Raw genomic sequence first — 24,008 nt, 5'->3', positions numbered from 1 at the left:
TCTTTGAATTTCCACCGCTTGCTTTAAATACACTAAAAGTTTAAATGCAATGTCAACGCTTGACTCTGCCACAGATGGTCCATGACACCCACCAATAATGTGCTTCTACATATTATAGATAGGGGCACAGTCTATGAACCAGCAGGAGGACAGAAAATGAAAGAAATAGAAGTAGTACCTCCAAACAGAAAATCTGATGAATCTGCTAAAAGCCTGTGGCTTGGTAGCTTGGCTAGGGCATTTAGCTGAACCTCAGTTTGGTACCTATGATGAAACTCACCACTGGCTAACAGAGTACCACACATCAGGAGCACCATCATAGCAGGCTGCATGCCCTGGTCCTTTTCCTTATCAGGAGTTGTGCCCGCTCTACCACGAAGACAGTAAATGAAATCACACTGCGCAGATCAGTGTGATCTGTCAAGCCATTGCCCTGCTTACCAATCATAGGCACCCCTAGGTTTTGGTATGGGCACTCCAGGCTGCCTCCTTGTGTTCTTCCAAAGATAGCAGAGTAAATGGCAATCACCATGCTCTTCTTACAGCTTAGCCTCAGCTTGTCATCTTCACAGGCTACTTTACTCTTGTATTCATCTGGAATGAAACAGACAACAATGAATTTGAAACAAAGAATGAAACAAACTCAGGAGATCCGAGGTGGGCACTCAGCATGAACAGAGCCCTCTCACCCCCCCACGGTGTGAGCTTTTCAGAGGCAGCAGTGATTTTGGGCATAAGCCCCAAGGGTGCACATCCACTGCCAGCACAATCCCAGCCTTACAACTGCATTTGCTGGAGTAGCACTGATCATTTGCATTATGCATTCTCTCTCTGGCATTATCATCATATTTAATGAACATATTTTAACTTAGCATGTGTGAGTTCCAGTAAATAGCCAATAAATTAATTTTGCAGACAAATAAGTGAGGCATGGTAATTGAGTGATTTCCACACAGTGATATTAGAAGCCTCAGGCAGGGGAAGGTAAAAGCCCATACTCTGACACCTTTCTCATCCACAGATCAGCCCTTTATGTGCCAAGCATTTATTCTACATCACAGCAGCTCATAATTATGCTTGATAGCTTTTTTTCACAGCAGCTCTCCCTTGGCAGATTCAATAGGAGATATACTAAATATGTTAATGCTGGAAGCTGCTTTTGCCTGTTGCAAATACAGATATGCAAAGCTACTCCTCAAATCCTTCCTGAGATGGTCAGACCAAGAATGCAAAACACTCTCCTGCTTTTGCAAGGCTGGTGCACACTGAACAGTAACTCAGAACTGTCAAGGAGACTGGGCAATTATTTCTTAAGAAATCACATGTCATTCCCTTCTTTTACTATTATTTGTATTAGGGGAACCTCTAGAGGTCCCAACCTAAAACAGGTCCTCTCCATGTATGTCCACCAACACACCACAGAAGGCAAACACTATTCTGAAGAGCTGAGTCTTGCCAGTTGAACATCTATAACTACGAAAGAAAAAGACTAAGAAAACTGAAGTGGCATGTCCATGGTCACCCCAGCCAAACCAGGAGCACAACTTCAGCCTCCCCAGCCTCTGTAGAATGACCTTCCACTTGATTGTGTTACTTGCCATTAGAAATATAGCCACAATGACATCCAAATTGCTTAATGGAAAGGGTCCCTGACCCATGGTAACCTCCCAAGTGTGATCAGTTGTTTCATCTGAAATGCTTCCAGCTGTAGCAGGTCAAAATTGTGCCACAGAGTACACTAACAACCAAACAGCGTAGATAATCAGCCAAAGCCTGGGGCTGCCCCTGGACCTGTACCATTTGCTAGCATACACATGATTTTTGTCTCTCCCTGTCACTGGTTCTCTACGCCTAACATCACACACACATATATATGAGAACTTATGTGTAAGTCCACATGCATTCAGCTACTCAGCAACTGAGAATACTAATTATTACTTTAATACTTAAGTCTTTACACCATGGCAGCTAGCACTTAACGTGACATTTTTGACTCATTATAACTATAGGCTCAAGAATCATTTTACCTTATTGAAGATGTTGAGGAATTTTCCACCAAAGTTTAATCATAGAAGAATTTAGGTTGGAAGACTCCTCAGGAGGTCATCTGGTTTAACCCATGCTCAATGCAGGACCAATTCTCACAGTCCGGGTGAGAATCTTAACCCTAGACACTATTCCAGCTCATAACCCTCCTTCTCACTCTGCAGCCTTTTTAAAAAAATCTCTGGAATATCCTTGGGTTTATGCCACTGCGGGGAAACTTTCAAACCTCTAAAATATTTATTGAAAGAGAATATACTCTTTCATCCATCCCTGTGGATGAAACCTAACTCATTCATGGGAGAATCTGTGTGAAGAACACACATCCTTCATTAATACCTACAGGGTAAACCCATGAGCAGCTGATCTTGTAAAATAGTAACAATAATCAGGAATAGAAGCTCTTTTCAGCTTCAGAGTTGATGTTGAAAGAGAGGGAGAGATGAACCTCATACAGCTGTGAAGAATCAATCATCAATCTATGTATCTAGGTATTCCATCCACAATCACCATGAAAACATCTGAGTAATATACTGAACATACTGAGAGTTATCATCTTCACATATAATTGTCTCCCATAGGATTTTTGTTTCTTCTGTGAGGGAAATGGGATCAAAGATTTAATCCGACTACACAGTGTAAAACTTAACAGAGTACATTAAAACCTTATAGACTTAATAGATTATTTTAGTTCATGAGTTAACAAAAAAAAAAAAAAGAAAAAAACCAAACAAAAAATACAAACAAAACCCACCACACAACCAAAAAATCCAAAGCCAAAACACAAAAGGACAAAACTCTGAAATAGGACAAGCTATACATATCTTATGTTAAACTAATATCATGAAAAGGGAGAGTTCCTGTGACTGGCTGAAGTGTTTGAAATATGAAATAGTTTATTAACTTTAGGAAAAGATCAATTTTGAAGTCTCTAATGAGCAAATGCCATGGTCCTCTGTGAAGGTCTTATTTCTTACAAGGCACTAACTTAATTTCCTCTGCCAATTTGTTTATTATTACCTACATCTTCCAATTAACAAGTGTAACTGATTGCTCAACCATATGTCCTCTGGAGCCATTTAAGGTCCTTAGAGTATTTAGTAAATTCTTTTGACCATTCAAAGTCAGGGCTTGTTATTTGGAAACTTGACTGGGTTTTAAACACAGAGTGTTTAACACTGGGATGCACAGATATTCACATTTCTATTGCAAGTCAGTCCAGCAGTCCTGAGACAGCAACAAAACTCTGCCTCTCACATTTGCAGTTCTTACCCTTGAGGCCACTCTGGGAAGTTGTGTTCAAGGCTCATGGGGGAAGCTGCCTCGTGAATGGCTCAAGATACTAGACCTGGGAGGTGAACCTGAGTGCACACTCTTTGGGAAGCAGTGCACATTATGGGTGATGTGCTGCTGGCACACTGCAGTGTGGAGGAAGAGGACTGTGCCACCCAAGACAGATGCCACCCCGTGATGACTAAATTCTGCCCTAGGAAACACCTGTTGGAGCTGCCAGTTCCCAAGGCTCTGACTGAGTCCAGACTGGTTAGGGCCGCAGCTCCCTGGGCTGGTACAGGTAAAAGACACTGCTTTCTTAGAAGGAATAAAAAAGGAAGAAAAAAGAAAGGCCGAATACACAGCAGTATTTCAGACTCCCAATAGGTGCCTTAAAGCTTGATCACTGGAGAACAGATACTCTCAGTGTTCCTGGGCAACCTGATAGAGATCTGGATAAACAAACAGATAGAATGTGATGTTACAGAGAACACAGGACCCTGAAAGTATTTTCTGCGTCACAGCTTTGCCACCTCCATTTTAGCCAGGATGAATCAAAGCCAGACACTGATGTCTCCCAGGCATTGAACAATGGTAAGGACTGTGAATGATGTAAAAAAAAAATACAGAGCTAAGCATCATCCATATATTTACTGGTACTTCAACCCATAATAGCCTTATATAAATATTGAAAAGAACCAAGGCAGTGTAAGTGACATAAGAGAGCTGGAACTGGGAACAAACCTGCATTTTTCTTCCTCACCCTCCCAGGAAGAACTGGCCTCCTACAGATCAATCACAATCTGGTCCTAAGCCTGCTATAACTGTTACAGTCTGGATATAATTCAGTCCAAATGCAAACATTTGTATTAGTGGGTTTCATGTTTCACTCTGAAAAATTAAACATGCTTAAATGGCCTAGGAAAGGTGGCAGTGATATTCAGCAAATGGCTTACTCAACTCTAATCCCCCGTGCAGTCATTTGTAGGGCAACAGAGATTTACCATGATTAAGATATTTGCTAAGGATAATATGCCTTTTATTGCTGCCTGTTTTCAGAGACACTAGCTTAAATATAACTCAGTAGACAGAAAGGAAGGAGGGAACAGCTGTAGGCTTTTCTATACACATTTTTAAAGGTCATTATATGACATGGATATAACATAGCCAGAATAATTAAGGTAAAACAATTATAAATGTTTCTAATGGAAAAATTGGCTCTCAAACAGTGAACAAGAAGACCCTTTGTAATTACAGGGTGCATACAGTAATGTTCAAGTATTGACCTGTAGTAAATAAATTTACCCAATGTCTTAAGAATATTTTCACCTATGGCCCATGACAATTTTCTGAATGATCATGATTGGGAAGCTCAACACTAAATGCCAATTGGCTCAATCTCTGTAACGCCGTAGATATAAAAGCTCCTAAAAAGTTTTTGTGTCTAATACAGTGACGGAATACATTAAAGCCAAAGGTCTACTTTGCCTAAAATTGTATTTTTCAACAGAACTTGAGGAAAAATGCATTAAATTTTGCTAATTAAAATATGCATGCTTCACATAGTCAGTGCATAATAGTCAACCCTATTTCTCAGATCAAAGGGCTGGAAATACATGCAAAGAGAAATCTGTCTTCCTCAAAAAATTCTAAAGGATTTAAATCTTAGAATTGGGAATCTGATCAAAGAAAGAGATTTTGTAGGAAACAGAGATGGCTTTTCCCACTTCCTTATCAGGTCAGGATTTTTTTTCCCATAGAAGACTATCTTACCTAGTTTAGAATTTAAATTAATGAGATTGCACCCAAGATGCCACTTCAAAACCAAACCATACTCCATGTTGGCCAGTAACTTCTCTTTAGCCCAACTTTTGCCTTGCTCACATTCATCCCAGCTTTGTTAGCTGTTCCACTGCATACCATCAAAACCAAGAGCATTTCTTGCCTTGAAATTAGTTCCATCCATCCACTCCACCAACACTTATTTTCCTTTAACTGATAAATGAATGTGTTTAACTATTGGGTAGTGGTTAGTGTTGGCCTGTGCAAAAGGGCATAGGGGCAATTCCCTTTCGCACTCGGCCACTCTCTCCAGATGAACTGTGTTAATGGCAAATACATCTCCAATGCTCCATGTCACTCTTCCTAACTATACTTCTTACTGCACCTATCACATGCAGATTAGTTGCAATGTTGAACAGCTGAGATGCAGAGTGGGCCAGATGGTGCAAGGGGAATACACAACCTTTTAGTCACAAACTAAAATTCAGCAAACTTTTATGGACGCTGGAAGTCATCAAAAAATAATAAAGGTGATGATCTCAGATGTGGTGAGATGTTACTTATTTCAGCACATGTGTGGGCAGAATACTTACATTGTAAAAGTCATCATATGGAAATTTTTTTAGTCATCCTAAAGAGAAAAGCCAAAATAAGGGTTAATCATGGAAAGATGGGCTCTTTACTATGGATGTAGTCACTCCAGACCATAATTCAGAGTCCCAGAGGACAGAAGACGCCTCTGAAGATAGTCTAGGCCAACTCCCATGTTTACACCTGAGTCAAGTAGAGCAGCAGGATGCTGAGGATCATGTCCATTTAAGCTTTTAACACCCCCAGGGATTGAAACTCTACAACTTGCTTGGGCAGTCTGTTCCAGTGATCTTGCTAATCATGTGAGAAATGAGTATGGGGAGTACCTGCTACTATCCCTTCTGGGGAAACTAAGATGAGTCTCCAAGACAGGAAACCTATTAAACACTAGGACAGACACCTTTATTCAGCATCCTTGTACAAGAGTGCCTGTGCAACAGGACTGCCCATGAACAGCGCATCTTGCAGCAAAAGTGCCTTGGGTAGCTTTCACTGATTCCTTCACTCTTACACTCTTCTGTGAAGAAGGTAATTGTATTAAAAGGATATTCTCCAGCCTGTGCTCCCCTTCAAACCTTTTCCCACACTTCTATTTTTGTGTTCGTATATTTACTTTTCATGTCAAGCAAGCATTTGTTATTTGAGTTTTGCGTCTTCTTTTACACTTTAGAAGATATAAGCAAATTCTGGCCTCCAAATCCCTGAATGCAAATAAATCAACATAGATTAGAAATTCCTCACAGTGGCACATGCTCACTCTTTAGATCAGTGCACATTGCTCTGACTCCTTGCTTTTTGTTTCCTTCCAGTTTCCTTTCACTTACAACATGTACCTAATATCTTGAATTCCAGAGCTTCCTCCTCATCCTCACAAACCTGCTACTAACATGAATACTATTCACCTACCATTAATCTCAGAATTTGAATAAATCGATATCAACCAAGTCACCAGTCCCTTAGGCAGGACTCAGTGGAGGAAACCTTTCCAGGACAGCAAAGGTCTCCAGAGTCCTCAATTACAGCTTTTCCTCTGATTACCTCACAAACACTTAAATTGTAGGCTACCTGGTCATTCTTTCATTTCAACAGCCAGGATCTAAAAAGAATCATCATTCCCTTTTATCTGGACCATCCAAAAGTCAGAATGTCACAAATTCATACATCTGTACAGAAATATTTTTTAACATTATTTCTGTTCAATTTTTCCTTGAGAAACTTTTTGTGAAGATGCCATAATTTAACTTTTAAAAATAGAATTTTGCTACCCTCGACGGCATGGACTGCATGGCTTACTTCTGCAGAAGCTAATCTGAAGCTCTGAAAGACACAGCTTGGCTGACAGTCCATAGTTATATCCAATAAGCAGTTTGCCAAATTCAGGAGTACCCTGAAATCTCAAGCGTGCCAAATTTTAAAGGTCTGAAACAATTTCAACAAGCAAAAAGATTGTTCTTTGCAAACGACCTTGTCAGGTTCCTTTAAAGTTACATTCATCATGCACCCATCCAATTTGCAATGTTTAAAAGGCGCCTTTCCTCACTGTCACTTTCTTTAGTCTGAAGTAGTTGTCTTTTTATATTCTGCTGTGCAAAGGCTGGCAGTGCTGCAAATTAACTGCTACATTTAATTTCCAAAGTAGAGTTCAGAAGCACCTAGTTGCACTTTCCTGTTGGGGAAACAGAGGTATATGGTTATCTAAGGAGGAAAAAGGGAACAATATCAAAATATATATGCTAAACTGTGAAGATGGAAGTTAAGCAAAACACTTGGGAGCCAGGTACAAACTTAATTCTCATCCTACTTCTTCCATTAATGAATTTTGGCTGATTTTCTGAAGCAGCTGTGACCTGCTGGTGTTCTGCTGCCTGAGCCTCTGCTTCACTATTTATTAGTCCTCCTTCGAAGGACCTGAGAACCTGCTGGTGAAATTTCAGTGAAGTTTGTCAGAAACGTTGAGATGACAAACACAGTTATGTCCCAATACATTTTTTAAGAACTGATATGCAATTACAGAAGAGAGCCAAATCAGTGCCAGAGCTGGTTAGAATTACTGCACTGTCCCACCAGTCAACCACCATGGATGTAATTAATGCCTGGCTAATTAGCATGAATATAAATCTGGACTAGCTACACCACAGGTGGCAACATATTGCATGGTTATTGCAGTGAAAAGGTAGGAGGGATGCACTAAGGAAAAAATTTCTTGAAGATATAAGGAAAAAGACTTCACTAGGACCATTGTTCATGGCACTTTTATTCTTCTCTTCCAGCTATTTTAATAATAGCTGAAAGGAAGAATTTAGTCTTATATCATTAAAACGGTCTTCTTCAAATGTTAAAATAATGGCAATAATAATTCTGACACAGGAACATTAAAAGGATACCTGATTGATATTTTTACATAGAATCCATGTGACTGCCTAGAGCATAGAATATGGGAAAATTAGGTCTACTAGATTAAAAGCTGGTTCACTACTGTCCTAAATAAATGCACAGTATTCTCTCAGTGGCTATGCCTGAGAATTAAAAATGTAGCTGGGAGAAATAGTTAGCAAATCTCCTAAATTCATCATGGATGCTTTTGAAGTCCCAGTTTCCAGAGACATGATTAGGTGACAACCTCCAGCCCCTTTTAAGTAGTCAAAAAAATAAGTGTGTGATTGAGAAGAGCTTGATAGACCATTAGTATGATAAAAAGCTGAAAATATCAGCAGATACGTATGTTAAAAATGTATAATTAATTTGAAAACCAAATACAGGACTCATATTGAAAAAATATTTCAGAAATCCACAGTATTGGGAAGAATTCATTACCATCCACCTGCTTCAGAGAAGATCTATTGTTCATTTTTTATTTGAGGAAGCAATTGATCTATGTTTTCTGTCTTGCGTAAGTCCATATACAAGACCTCCTGCAGAAGCACAGTATAAGTTTACTTTGCTGTTCTGTGAGGCCTATACATATTGTTTAAACTATAGATCCAAAATTGCACAGAAGTAAGCCTTTGCAGCATCTCAGCTTGGTTTATAAGCGTATTGTTTCTTGGACATGCTTTTCTTCTCAGTTCTTCACCAGTATGTCAGAAAATCTTGAAACCTATTGTTCAGAGCTTGCAAACCTCTACCATAGTAGGACTGTGCTGAGGTTTAGATTTATAGGTTTCATTTTTAAAAACTTGGTTTCCCTGTGTTTATTCTGGCCAATTGCCCCAAGGACATTCCCTTATTCTTCTGGGGAGAAGGGTTTCAGATCACTTTATTTCTGGCAGCAGGCAACGCCACCCATGATACCTGAAGCACCATCCACAACACAGGCTCCATCATCAACACAGCAAGGTATCAAAGGTGGCCGCAATGCCTAAGGATGGGCTGGATCTCCTGAAGTTTGTGAGGGCAAAAGCTCATCGTTACTTCTGTTAATGCTATTGACTCACCTGTCCCAGCACAGAATAGCTGTGGTGTATCTCTCCCTTGTCTTTCACTAAAAATTTGTGGTTTAAAAGGAGGTTTTTAACCCTTGTTTTTTTCCTCAGAAAACTTAAATACCATTGGACAAAGAGAGTCTATAAAAGTCACAGCTTATTATTTATGCAATTGAGGCAGATTTCAGAATTTGTCTTTTTTAGTGGCTCACATCTGGATACTGGAGACCTGATCCCAGTGGAAAAGGAATCTTTCCACCTCCCCCAGTAAGAAGCACCCTGGTCTTCACTGGCTCTTTATTATGTCAATCAGGGCTGACTGATGAGGTTTGAAAGAAAACTCTGTGTGTGTGTGTGTGTGTGTGTTATTTATTTTTTCTTTTTAACTGTCCTGGGTCAGCAGCAGTTTCCTTCTTCATGGGAGCAGGGACTGACAATAATCTCTGCATTTGCTGACAATGAAATCACACATTCCTCTTAATCCCATGCCTCACAGTCAAGTGATTAGTGTGCTACAGAGACAGTGCTATTTGACACCACCTGAAAATCTCTGTGCATGAATGGCTTAAAAGAATATTAATCGTTAGCATTAAAGTTTCTCTGACCCCAATTGTAGGCTGATGGATCTGTCCTCTGTTATTTACAACATTCTTTTATTTACACCTTTTCATCACCACAGTGTTTGCTGCCTGAGGTTTTATTGCCCTTATAAATTTCCACTCCCTGCACCATCTTAACAGTTTTGAAATAGTATGGATAAGTAAGAGCAAGCTGATGAATGCAGGAGGCAAAAGGCTTATTCTGTTGCCTCGGTGGCTGGGCCAGAAGGATGTGCCCATTAAACACCCCTCACTCCATTGTGCGGCTTTGGAAAGCCTGGCCCACCAAAAAGCAATGCAGTGAACAATACAGTGAACTTCTCCTGCCACCAATAAACCTGTCTTACAAAAGAGATTAATGCTTTTCTGAAAGGGTTGATAACTACTGAATTACCAATCTATCCCAGCACTAAAATCAATCACCAGTGTTAAAGGGACCAAGAATACATTTAGGTACCTCTTTGCCTCAGCTGCAATTTCCACAAAAGCTCTGTTCTTTCCATAGCTCTATGCTTTTCCTCATAGCATTTTGCAAATTCTGCCTAGAGAGTGACAGCCTCAAGGATGTGTGATGAGAACGGGCTTTTCAAGCTAGGGTTACCAAATTTAACAGAAAATGTGTAATCCTCAACCAAGCAAAGTCAATGGCAAACCCTGCTCTAGACTCCATATTGAAGGAATGGATTACAGGGAAATTAAAAGTTGAACAAGATGCATCCACTGCAAGTCTAGGTGGTCCTTCCAAATGTCCTTTCTATACTTTTCAGCCACTCCAGCTGAAATCTGATGAGCAGACCTGACCAGTTCCCCAAAATACATAAGACAGCTTTATATTCACTAGCAACTAGGAATTGCCAACACAAAGGATGACTCTGCAGGTTTTTGATAGCTGGAAAACCTCTGCCACCAGTAATGGCATTCTGCTCTTCGTGCAGGTTTTGCAGTATCACTAGAAAAAGAAATCACACATCCCCACCAAAAGGCAGACACTGTCAAGACACAGCATGGCAGCTCCATCACTATCTGATAGAGAGTGCAAATTTGAAGATGACATTTTTATCAGATGATCTAATTGGAATTAATTCCTACTTGACTTTAAAATTCAGTTTCTTTCTAATTAAAATTGCCTAGGGCTGTTAAGAAAAATAAAGTTACCAGAGTAAGATTTTGTCAAGGACATCAGAATGGGCATTCCCTATGTTTGAAAAAAAAAAAAAATCATTGACATTTCACAAAAATTAACTGGGCCTTTTAGATTAGAATTAAATCTATGGCAAAGAGAATGACTGTTTGCTGTCTTCAGAACATGTGCCCAGGTCGATTCTTAGCACAAAAGTTTTCCCACAAATCAAAGCTGTAGGTTCTGAACTAGAACAAAGTGACCTTCCCCACCCCCTTTTCTCCTGCTACCCACACACAAACTTTTGGCACTTCACCCTTTGCCAACAAACGCAAGTTTCCTTCCCAGATGCATTTCACAGAGCCTTGATGTGCCTTTCACAAAAATGTTTTTGTATTGTTACAGGGGAATTTGAGCTGCAACTGGAGCCCAGGTCACAATCCAGGCTTTCTGAAACTTCAAAGGCTTTAGGCTTACATTTGTGAATAGAAGGGAGAGCAGCAAAGTTTGGATTTACACTTTGCTACATCACTGGGATGATTAATACAGGGAGGCTTCTTACTCACCAGCCTCCAATTATCTCATCCAGCTGCTCCACACAGCATTTTAAAAAGAAAAAAAATTAATAATCATTAATAAAAAACACTGGATGGAGATTATCTCTCCCAGAGTCCTTCAAATCATAAGCTAAAGTAGCAACTGCCCAGTAGGAAAGAGGGAAAAATATCACTGTAGCATTACAGGAGACTGCAGCTTAGGCTGTTCAGAGCTGAGAAGGGGACAGTGCATCCAGGACAGAGTGGTAATGGCAGAGGAGGAGATAAGAGAAAGGCACTATGTGGGGGATTCCTGGGGGAAACTACAAAAGCAAGTGCCAGCAAATGGCCACTCAGACAACACACCTCATCCTAAGTAATCCCTTTGCAAAGAAAGACAAGCATTTATGTCTTTATTTTGTTCAAGAGCATTGATGCTTTTGAAATAGTAAAGCCAAAAAAATAACCAAACGACCAAAAAGCCACCATGGGCAAACAGCTGTTGTGCAGAGGCACATCAATCCCTGCTTTTTCAATAGCCTGGAGCAGTGACCAGCCTCAGTAAAATCAGCTGCAATCGTATTGCTGGGCTGCAAAGAGGTGAAGTTATTCTTCAGCATGATCTGGGCAGCCCCAGCTAGGATTAGACTATACAGCCCCTCCAGAAAGTCTGACACACAAAGCAAATATTTCCTAGCTTACAGTAACATGCAATCTTAAATAGTTCTCTGTCTCTGAAGTGAGGGGGATGAACAAACACTGAATTGTTTGAAAAATATTGGTGAATCCAGATTTCAGTTAAAGTGAATTCATATTACCATTTTTATTAATTATTATATAATTAATATATATAATTATTATATAATTAATTCATTATTAATTATTACCATAATTACCATTTAAATAGTATGTCAATTTCCTCTAATTATGTGTGGCTGCAGCCCACCCAGTAATTACACTTAATGGGTCTAAATCAGATTAGCATATTACCTGAGAAATAATTGGAATTGTGTGCAATTTTTTAATGATCATGAAAGGTACCCTGGACATTGAAGTCCTCTGGGTGTTCAGGGCTTAGTCCTAGGCTTCAGTGTGCTTTGGATGTGGATCTCCAGCTACATTGGCCCACATATATTAAAGATGCCAATTCTCTGGTGCTGGTGCCAACTGGCATGGGAGAGCGCACAGCCATTCTCATTAACTGTTTTAGCCTCTAAACCAGGTGGCTGTATCCAGACTTCCCACTGGCAACCACCTAGACTAGTTCTAAATGCCAGGCTACATCTACACCACTAGAGAACAACTTCAGGTTTCACCACTACAGCAACACGTTCCAACCTTGACTCGCTGTGACATTCTGTGAGCTCTCTATTAAGGCTGTTGATAGTAGGATGACTGGCAGGGGCATCTCCAAGTTTAGAATCACAAGTCATAGTTGTGCTCTACTGAGACGTGTACTGTGCTTTTGAACATTTTCCCAAAGGTTGGTACATATTAGAAAATAAGGCCCACATGCTATGGGAAAATAAAATAAAAGCTAAGCCTCTATACACTTTGATGAACCTTAGCCCTCAAATCACGTAGCAGCAATAAATCTCACTTGCCCCAAACTGAGACAGAATAGAGCATTTTATTGATTACTTCTGATCTCTTTAAACATCCTATACCTTAAAATTTAAAGCACACACACACGTAATGTATTTATTTTTTTACAGACACAGAGAATACTCAGGACTGCCAAATACCTGACAATTTAAGGTATTATTAAGGACATTTAAAAGCAGTCCCATGCACATATCTGAATCCTGTACATGCAAGATGAGTGTCCATTAGACCCCAGATCCATCCATCGAATCAGAGGGGACCATGATTAGCACAAGACTTCCCAAAAAACCACACAAGCTATTGAATTTCTCACTGCTTCTAGTTAAGCATGTACTCCTCTGACTATATCTCTGAATTTCTAGATGAGGCGAACCACACCTCTGCACAAGTATTTCCTGCTTCCAGCAAAAGCACTCTCAGAGCAATTGGTGCAGCAGAGATCCCTCCAATTGCTCTGCTCCCTGGAGACCCACCATTTGAAAAATCTAGAGCTTTCAGTTTCAGCATGATTTGCTGTCCTCCATCTCCTTAAAATTTTGCCCATGAGAAAGCAAAATAGCACCTTGCCTTTTGAGTGAACCCCATACAGGCAGCAAGCATCGGAACCACTAGATTTCAAACTCAACGTAGCGTTAGAGAGGCATAACTGCAGTGACAGTGGCTGGAGGGGATGACTGCACCATCTAGTTATTCTTCAGCAAAGGTACAAGTAAATGCCACTAACTTTAGTTTTGCTTTCTTTCAAGTAAGTCTTTCTTTTTACATATCTACCTCTATTCAGCGGACTTCTGAGGCTCCAGCACAACTCCGAGTGAAGTGGGAAGGCTTGGGCATCTTTATTTTATCTTAAAGATGTCCTGTCCAAACTCTGGAGGCCAATTCCCAAAATGCCTCCCATACCTGTATACAGGAAAACTCATATTTGTTTTACCTAGGTAGGTACCTAACCAAGGTATCTAATTCAGTAACATGGGCACCTCAGGCTTCCTCAATAAGCAAAGGAAACAAATAGATGTCTGTAGAGCATAATCCAGATCTTAATCAGCTTCTTATTAAAGTACTTATGTCTACTGTTAAGAAGGACAAATTCCAGAACAGAACTCAAAAAACTGTGTTTGTCTTTTCATTAAGATAGGGATCAAACCATGTATCAGGCAGTGAGCTCTTGAAAGGACACTCTGATGCTCTTCAGTTACAATTATGCATGCTCAGACTTCCTGGAGCAGGTCACCACTTCATAGGAGCACAGCTTTTGGGATGAGCTCTTAAACTTACAGTCGTTTACATTCTATGGATTTACATTCTCTGCAGATTTACATTCTACATTTACAGTCGTTATCCATTCTATGGATCCATCTTTCTTCAGTCCCTTCATTACAACAAAGATCAAAAGGCTTATCGAACTCACACAAGTACTAGATTCTGTTTGTGAGACTTAAAATTCACACTGTGAATCAACGAAAGGTTGAGCATGTCCTGGTAACTCTGTGCAAAGCTAATCCTTGTATATTTCAAAGCTTGTTATTAATCCAGTGGGTTCTGATTAAAAGTTTCCCCTGCGACTAAGAAACAGTAATTTGTGTCAGGTTACCCTGTTTCACCCTCCAAAATTGGGGCTGCCTGAAAAATTGTCTTGGGGAAATGTTTTCAAAGAGCTTCCCCTGCTTTCTTGCAGGAAAATCACCTACCCAGCACACACACTAACTCCTTTTCTAGCATATCTGTAATTAGCAAAGAATGCCAAGCCATAACTATTTATGCACAGATGGGATCTCTGTACCTTCAGAAGTTCAGCAGAGGCTTCAATAGCCAGATTTTTCAAGCAAGCTTTGATATAAAACCTGCAGGTTCAGGAGGACTTGTCAAAACACCCTGCTAATCACCCCACTCTGAGAGGTGCATTTCTCACCCAACAGGGGATGTTACAATCAGTCACAAAAACCCCACAACAAATGCAGGTGCTTCATTACCTACTTTTCATTTGAATTCCTCACAGATCTTGCCAGATACCTTCACTTCATTAGCACAGGCCCCTACGTGCTGGGGCAAAAAGTCTTCTTCTGTGCTGTTGACAGTCTGAATGTTTCTGCTTTTGTTTCAAACCTGTTCTGAAATCAGATATGTTTTTCTTCCCTGTGCAAACTTTTTTTACTTCTTCCCCAAAAAGTTTGCTGATGTGGTGCTGGAACCATGTTTCTTATGTTGTCTAAAAGGCTTGGGATTATGCCAATCTGAAATGCTGTGTTCAGACTACTTAATTCAGAGTTGGGTCTTGCTCTGTGTCTGAAATAAATCGGCACAGCTTGACCATCATCAAACCCTAACTAATGTGTCTGCTTCCAAAACACTGATGGAGAATGGTGCCCAGGCTGTGCTAACTCCCCTGTGGAGTCAGGAATTGGCCAAGAGGGTGTTGGGCGTCCAGGGCCAAAGCCACACCAGGCTCACTCCTCTGCATGATTACATTTCTAGTACCCAGGCACCAGCCCAATTTAATTTAAACGCAGCTAATGAGATCACACGGAACACAGGTTAACGTTTCCCAGCCTGATTTGGGAGCAATTAAAAGCTGGATTATGGCATGGCATGGGCAAGTGAGCTTCCCATTGCACCACCATCTTCAGCGTCTGCCTTAGGCACTGAGTTCTGAAGCCTTTGCCCATGCAAAGAGCTCCCTGTCTCTCTGGAGGGGCAGGTGGAGAGCAGACAGCTCCCAGTAGCCCACCAGTACAGGAGAGCGGCTGAGGTGGAAGCAGGAGCAGCCCACCCACCACCAATAGTCTGAGCTCAGTGCTGGCAAAGGCTTTTGCTGGCACCTGCAAAAACAATCTGCAACTTGGGCTGCTGGCAAGGAGGAAGGAGCTGGAGCAGCAGCATCCCAGCAAGGCAGCAAGCAAAGGGGAGAGGGGACACGCTCCGCACCCAGGGGATTACATTGCATCTAAAATAAAGGAGGAAGGGAACAAAAATCCTAGGAGGCCTCTCTGGTGAAAGTACAAAAATGTTTTGGTCTCACCAGAGCAGACAGATTTGATAGCAAGATACTTACTTGGCCTGCACTTGTACCATACGATGAGGTACTTGCCAGTTCCTGGGCATGGGTCTGCACCAAACAGCCGGCTATTGACGAGAAACTGGCAGCTCCGCCTGTCCTGACACTCATCCAGCATCTTCTGCAGTCAGGGATGCACACAAGAAACAGAGAAACAACAGCACTTCAGTATCTCCACCAAAGGGATCGTCAAACAGAGAGAAACAGGAGAACAGCAAGGTCATCCTTGCCTCCCCAGCTGGCCCCAGCACAAGGCAGGCAATGGTGCTCAGTGCAGTGGGTACCACAGGAGCTGTGGACTAGCAAAGGACTAAACTTTGAACTGTTTAAAGTAGCAGGATTTCTTTCCCTTTCATGCAGACAAAAGGAGGGATCTGCACTGGGAGGGTCTCAGGAACCTTGAAACATTTGCATGCAATTTAATTGTAGTACCAGCCAGTACTGTCCCAGGAAAAGCAGCTTTAAGGACATGGATCAGCACTGACAGTTAAAAGCAGAGACCCGAATTCCACCACCACAATTCTGCTTTAGATTTCTGTGGAGATGCACAATTTCAAGCACAGATTTCAAGAGAGGTCTTGCCTCAGTCATATAAAAGCTTTGGCAATTGCTGGTACGCCAATAATCAGTAGTCCTGGTGAGAACACTGTTATACAGCCAACTCAGCTTTTAATAGGGCTCACTCCTCTTCCCCCATGACTATCATGTTCCTTTTAGCTAAACTCAACAAGGACCTCTGAGTTTGAGGGTTCTCCCACCAACAACATTTTGGGTCCTATGACCTTTTCTGCACTGCTTTTCCTCTAGCATTCGGTGCCCACTTCTCCATTCACAATACTCATCTCGGAATCTACAGGGGCAAGGCATTCTGTTTCATGCTAGAAAACAGCTTCATTAAGGAAGATTAATGATTTCTTTTAACCCTATGATCCTCCTAAAGCAGTAGTGGGGGGAGAAAATATTATTAAGTGGGGCAGTAATTAAGTTTTAAATTCAGCTGGATGGCTTAGGTGGTATTTACATATTCCTGCAGAGCCCCTAAAGCCCTAAAATTACAATAATGTTTGCCTGACACACATGAACCTGTCAGAGCACTTTGAGACCACAGAGCGAGGTAATCCACCAGCCTCGTTAAATCCCTGCAATACAGAGCTGCGAATTCCAGTCCCAAAACAATTAATTTTCACATCCAAGGAGGCACTGGGAAATCCCTTCTCAGAAATTCCCCTAGACTCCCCTGGTCTCTTTTGTCTTCTCCCTTCTCACACCCACCTCGATATTTGGGCTTTCCCACAATCTTATCCCTGTGCCATTAACATAAAGACTGTTCCTTCTCCACCACACACCACCAGACTAATTTTCTCTCCGCCTCAGTGACTACTCTCTCTTTTTGAGTTCTCCCTGAACATAATGCATGTAATCTTCAGCATTATAACTCTGAATGTCACTCCCCAAATAACAGGAACAACAGCTGTTCCAGTTTCAAGTGCAATTTGAAACTGCCTCATTTGTGGTTGCTCATAACTTCCTAAAGCTTTCACCTTTTGTGCCTGCCTCAAGTCTGACCTTTATTTTAAAGTTCAAACCAAGACAATTCAGGCCTTTTCTAGCAAGTAGAGAACATATGCTGTCCTTTTCCACTTACAAAGATAATAAAATGCAGGCATCTCATTTTAAAATACAGGTCTCAGGGTGGAAAGGCTGAAAGGTGAACACTGAAGGAGGTGCCTGGGAGTGTTAGCCGCAACTTGACCATCACGTTAAAATGCATAGAAACAACATATTCTTTCCTCTAGGCTCATAAGGGTTGACTGCTCACTCAGCATGTGAAATTTAATTTAATGCAAAATCCAATGAGTTGAAAAGGAATGTGAGGCCTCTACGCAGATACCTCTTTTGATCTCAAAAGGCAAAGGACAACTGGAACAAGTCTTGAGTGCTCCACATATGGACAGAAATCCTCTCCAAATCACTGCAGACCTAAAAGGATTTGCAGGTACTGGAAAGCCATGGCTGTGTTTACACACAAGCAGTGCTAAGAATATGGAGCAAAGGGAAAGAAGCAACACCCTAAATGTTTTCTTTCCCACAAAGGAAGCTTTCTGCCCTCAAAGGCAGCAGACTCAGGTTTCTGGTCAAGAAATCTGTTCAATGCAGATAGGGATTTTCAAAAGCCTTCAGCATTGTGTAATAGAATCATAGAATCATAGAATAGTTAGGGTTGGAAAGGACCTTAAGATCATCTAATTCCAACCCCCCTGCCATGGGCAGGGACACCCCACACTAAACCATGTCACCCAAGGCCTCATCCAACCTGGCCTTGAACACCGCCAAGGATGGAGCATTCACAACCTCCCTGGGCAACCCATTCCAGTGCCTCACCACCCTCTCAGTAAAGAATTTCTTCCTTAGATCCAATCTAAACTTCCCCCGTTTAAGTTTGAACCCGTTACCCCTTGTCCTGTCACTACAGTCCCTGATGAAGAGTCCCTCCCCAGCATCCCTGTAGGCCCCCTTCTGATACTGGAAGGCTGCTATGAGGTCTCCACGCAGCCTTCTCTTCTACAGGCTGAACAGCCCCAACTTTCTCAGCCTGTCTCCATACGGGAGGTGCTCCAGTCCCCTGATCATCCTCGTGGCCCTCCTCTGGACTTGTTCCAACAGTTCCATGTCCTTTTTATGTTGAGGACACCAGAACTGCACACAATACTCCAAGTGAGGTCTCACGAGAGCAGAGTAGAGGGGCAGGATCACCTCCTTTGACCTGCTGGTCATGCTCCTCTTGATGCAGCCCAGGATATGGTTGGCTTTCTGGGCTTCGAGTGCACACTGAAGCTGGCTCATGTTCATTTTCTCATCGACCAACACCCCCAAGTCCTTCTCTGCAGGGCTGCTCTGAATCTCTTCTCTGCCCAACCTGTAGCTGTGCCTGGAACTGCCCCAACCCAGGTGCAGGACCTTGCCCTTGGTTGAGCTTCATCAGGTTGGCATCAGCCCACCTCACAAGCGTGTCGAGGTCCCTCTGGATGGCATCCCTTCCCTCCAGCATATCAACCGAACCACACAGCTTGGTGTCATCAGCAAACTTGCTGAGGGCGCACTCAATCCCACTGTCCATGTCACCGACAAAGATGTTGAACAAGATCGGTCCCAACACCGATCCCTGAGGGACACCACTCGTTACCGGTCTCCAGCCAGACGTCGAGCCACTGACCACAACTCTTTGTGTGCGGCCATCCAGCCAGTTCTTTATCCACAGAGTGGTCCACCCATCAAATTGATGTCTCTCCAATTTAGAGACAAGGATGTCATGTGGGACAGTGCCAAAGGCTTTGCATAAGTCCAGATAGATGATGTCAACTGCTCTACCCCTGTCCATCAGTTTCGTAGCCCCATCATAGAAGGCCACCAAATTGGTCAGGCAGGATTTCCCCTTAGTGAAGCCATGCTGGCTGTCACCAACCACCTCCTTGTTTTTCATGTGCCTTTGCATGCCTTCCAGGAGAACCTGCTCCAAGAGTTTGCCAGGCACAGAGGTGAGACTGACTGGTCTGTAATTCCCCGGGTCATCCATTTTAATAGGTGCTATTAAAATCAGTGGGAAAACCACCCTGGGTTTCAGGAGAGACTGATTAGGCCAACAAGAAACCTCTTTGAAAACCTCAGCTTCGATGCCTGAAACAGCACTTGTTCATCTCTCCTTAGGCTCAGCACCAGGAGCAAAGGCAATTATTTTCCAGCCTCAAAGAAGAATAATCATGGACAGCTTCCATATATTACTATTTCATCTTGCTATTTCTCCTCTAACTTTTGGCAGCTCTTGCATGTATTCACATAAGTAAAACCTCCTGAGTTTACTTCCTGCATTATGCAAAGTAACACAGAGCCCAAGGGAGAAGTTTGTACTTAAATTAAGGAGCAAGAGTCCTCTATGCCACTGTTAGACTGTAGAAAAAGGGAAGTGTTCTTGAGACTGAATATGCCTTTTACTAATTGGTTTTACTGTTTAGCTACAGTTTCAACTCAATTTAATAACAGCCATGACTCTGAGAAGTCACTTCATGGCGGAAAGAAATCAATATTTCCTTTTTATTCCCATCATTCTAATGTGTCTCCCCCTGAAAGGGGAAATCATTAAGATTTGAGATATCCTGCAGACTGTTGAGCAAAGTCTTAGACATAATGAAATATATCCATAAAGAATAAAATAAAATAAAAAAAATTAAAATGTTCAATGCTCATTGGTGAAATACACCAGGAAAAAAAAAAAAAAAGCAAAGAAAATTAGCAATGATTGTGCCATTTTCTTGTTTAAAAATAAAGAATAAAGATGTTACACCACCTTTAACAACTTAAAAACTTGCACATGCTATTTTTACCTATCCTTAACATACACAGAGATCTTCCTCTGCACTGCTTTCATCACTATGTGCTATATATCAGCTATATACATTCTTAAATACTATGCAACACAGCAAATCTGCAGCACATGCATGACAAAATGACCCACTACAGATATACTTCTTCTGCAGGTCCAGTGTATCTGGTGTTACAGGGGCCCTTACAAACCAAGATCTTGGCTTTCTGGTCTTATTCTCAAAAATCATACTTCTAGACAGTATTAGAGCTCTGGCAGTTGTCACATGTCATTTCTGAAGTATTTGCAGATGATCAGCTGGGTTGACACAAGTAAGGCTGTGAGTTTACTTGGTAGTGAGGGAAGTCCCTTCCAATTCCTAATATTCTGTGATTCTGTGATTCTGTGAATGTCCAGAGCTCATGCAGTAGTCGCTGGAAAAATTTAGGCAATTTGTTCTACATTTGCCTTGTTTTTCTGGCTGTCACTGTCAGCTGTAAAGGCAGGAAAACACAACCACAAAACCAAACACAAAGAGGACCACAGGCAATCTGAACTTGCACAGGAACAGTAGTAGACACACAGAATCATTCCTCACTGGGATATATAGTCAGCTGTTTATGCCATTGCCACCTGGTAGACTCCTGACTAAAGCAAAATAGAGTTGCATTGGATTAGATTATATTATAAAAATCACTCCAGCTGAAGAAGGTAGAGGAAGAATTCCCGTCTGGCATGAACAGAGAGGGAAGATGCATTAATTGCATTGTGCTGTTTTATAATTGTGTTCCAGTGGTAAATCAAGCCAGGGGGCTGACTGCCACTGCTCAGGAGGGAAGTTGTGACTGTTCAAACCCATTCCATTCTCTAGTTCATGACTGAGCTAAGAAGCCGCAAGATTTAGCAGAGATAAGAGAACAAGAAACGTGAATTCAAGTAAAACAAACACTAATCTAACCCCTGTGATTTATGCCCTGGATTAATCTCACTGTGGTGACCCAGGTCTTAAAGCGACGGCAGCCTCAAGCTCAAAAGCATGTCTTTCTAGTGAGCATTGCAGATGAAACACATTTTTTGTGCTCATTTTGTTGTGCTTATTAGCTAAGTAATTGCTTGTGCTCATTAGATAACAACCTTTTAAATCTGGAACTGGATGTGAGCTGTGCAAGAAGGCTGTCCTCAGCCATTCCCAAGGGTGCACTCATTTTTATTCCATCTCTTCAAATCACTCTTTGAGAAGCGCTTCCCCTGAACTCTTAAAATAAACCACAACTGAGCTTAACACCCAAGGCAATTAAATTTATCTCAGTTCTTAGTCCCCTGTAGTACTTGATAGGTTCAACACACTTAGGGTGAAACTTTGGACCTATAGAAGCAAAGGGTAATACTCAATGGGAACTAGGATTTCGCCACAGGGCTGCTCTCTGTACAGCCTCCATCATCAAAGGAATATAAAGTTAACTGCAGGGCATGTCAGTCAGGCATGAAATTACACAAAGGAACCCCACTAAATAATTGCTGAAATTGTATGTTGCTGAGGAGAATAACTCAGAGAGTTAAGATGGGCAGAGATTTGTACCAAGAATTTGACACCAGAAGATACCAGTAATTTTTAAAAATATGATTAATCATTTTTGGGTCAAATTCAGTTCAGGTATAGCCATTATGGTGGAGCTACATCAACACTTATATTTGGTGCAACTCCATGAGTTTTGCAATGGGAAGAAGTAAATACAATAAAACAAGGCAGCATGAATTCTCCCTACAAAGCCATGCAGCACAATGCATTCATAATGGCTTCATAGAATCTTAGAATGGTTTGGGTTGGAAAGGACCTTAAGATCACCTAGTTTCATCTCCCCTCATGTTGCATTTCATGTGAGTTTTGATACTCTTTTACATACCCCAAATGTTGGTTTACTTTAAAACACACAGCAAACTTAATTTCAAGTTGGAAACTTATTTACAGTTCTTTTTTCTGATTATCTGAAGGTTGCATGTTCCTCTCTATTCATTCACACAAATTACAGAAGTCCATGGAGCAAGATCTCCTATGAATCAGCAACATGGAAGGACAACGTGAGGAAGTAAAATCCATGTTGATGAGATACAGGTTGCCCACCTATGGCTTCATCAAGCAACCTTCCCAGCCTGCTTCACTAGAAAGTAATCCATCTTTGTCCAAATTACCACATTCAATCTGTGCATCTCAAGAAGTGATCAAAGGACCTGAATCCTGACAGCTGATCTATGGCAGGTTTTAGCACTCTACTAGCTATCTCTTATGGACCTTGCAACACGCATAGCAGACTCAGGAGGAGGGAACTATGCTCACACATTTAGTGACTCACATTAACACACCACACTGTGGAATAAAGAGCTGAAAACTGGGCACATGTTCCCTTTTGCCAGTTCTGCTATGGGAATAGTAAACACCAGCAGAGCAGTAGGGCAGGCAGCAGTAGTCTGGAATGTTAAAACACAACAGCAAGATTCACCAGAGCTCCTCTGGCAGAGCCTTGAAAGAGCCCATAGACAGTGATTCACAAAAAGCAGGAACATGCTTAGCAAGTAGAAGGACCCGATAAAAGCTGCATTACAAATATCACCTAATTAACATTATCTACATTTCCTAACAGTGGGAAATTTAATCTGTATGCAGGGTAGGCTTCAAAGGGAGAGGAGGTCTAAACTGAAGAAATACAAAAGGGTGCATAACCAAACGCCATCGGATTAAAGAAAGGTAAAGCTTAAAGACAAAGTGGAAAAAAATCATTGAGAGCAAACCATTACGCTGTCAAGCAGGGTCTTAGTGGCAATGATGGAAGCCCCATGACATGGAAAGTTTAAATTTAGAGTAAACAAAGCATTAGAAGGCTTACACTCCAGGAAGCAGTCCTGCCTAATCAGGGAGACAGGCCACCTCTGCCTCCAGTGTCTCTTCTTCTGCAGTACACAATTACACTGCTCTGATGAGCTATTTCAGTCAAGCCAAAGATTTTAGACATGACAATTTAGAGATTATCGTGACCTCTGCATCAAGCAGTTCTTCTACTTGCAAATAATTAGCTGAGGGAGCTGCTTGACAGAGAGTAATATTTCAGGCTCGGCAAAATTCATGAATGAAGCTGCACGGGTTCTGTGATTTTTAAGAGCAACTTCAGCACCGCAGTAACTTCTCTTTTGGACCCCAAGCTCAGGGTTCACCATCCTCTGCAAAGTAATTAATATAGTCTGACAAAGAGTTGTCCAAAATTCTCTTTAATTCACTGACATTTCTGAGACTGAAACTTTACTTGTTCAAGGTGTACCTAAGCTGTGGAGATCTAACATGAAATATGACTGTTCTCCTCCCAGTGGTACTGATGACAATTATTCTTCCTTTCTATAAACTTCCTCCCTCTTTCCTCTTGACCATCACCATCCTATAGACATTCAGAGGCATAAGAAAGGACCCTTTCTAATTCCTGTTGAGGCCACTTAGGGTTGTTCTGTCAGTGAGACCATGCAACATCCTTTGACTAGGCATGGCAGAAGCCACTGTCCTTGCCCTACAAAGAAAGCTAGAGCAGTTGGATTATTTTCTTCAACTTTGTATTTTACTTTGCCATACTGCTAATCCAGAATTC

At 41.5% G+C, this 24,008-nt stretch overlaps 1 protein-coding gene across 2 annotated transcripts in view; it reads right to left on the bottom strand.

The window, feature by feature from the left end:
* The window catches only part of LOC308219797 (protein eva-1 homolog C-like), a gene marked incomplete at both ends in the record, with an annotated part of 208,459 nt that overhangs the window by 124,133 nt on the left and 60,318 nt on the right, over window positions 1–24,008 (bottom strand). For both annotated transcript variants that reach the window (XM_080615285.1, XM_080615286.1), the window contains 2 exons: window positions 442–594; window positions 16,020–16,143. In XM_080615285.1, coding sequence (XP_080471411.1) covers window positions 442–594; window positions 16,020–16,143 — 277 coding nt within the window. The remainder of the gene's footprint in view (window positions 1–441; window positions 595–16,019; window positions 16,144–24,008) is intronic.

The sequence above is a fragment of the Psittacula echo genome (assembly GCF_963264785.1).
Source record: "Psittacula echo genome assembly, chromosome: 4".
NCBI lineage: Eukaryota > Metazoa > Chordata > Aves > Psittaciformes > Psittacidae > Psittacula > Psittacula echo.
This window is presented reverse-complemented; position numbering and strand designations above follow the sequence as displayed.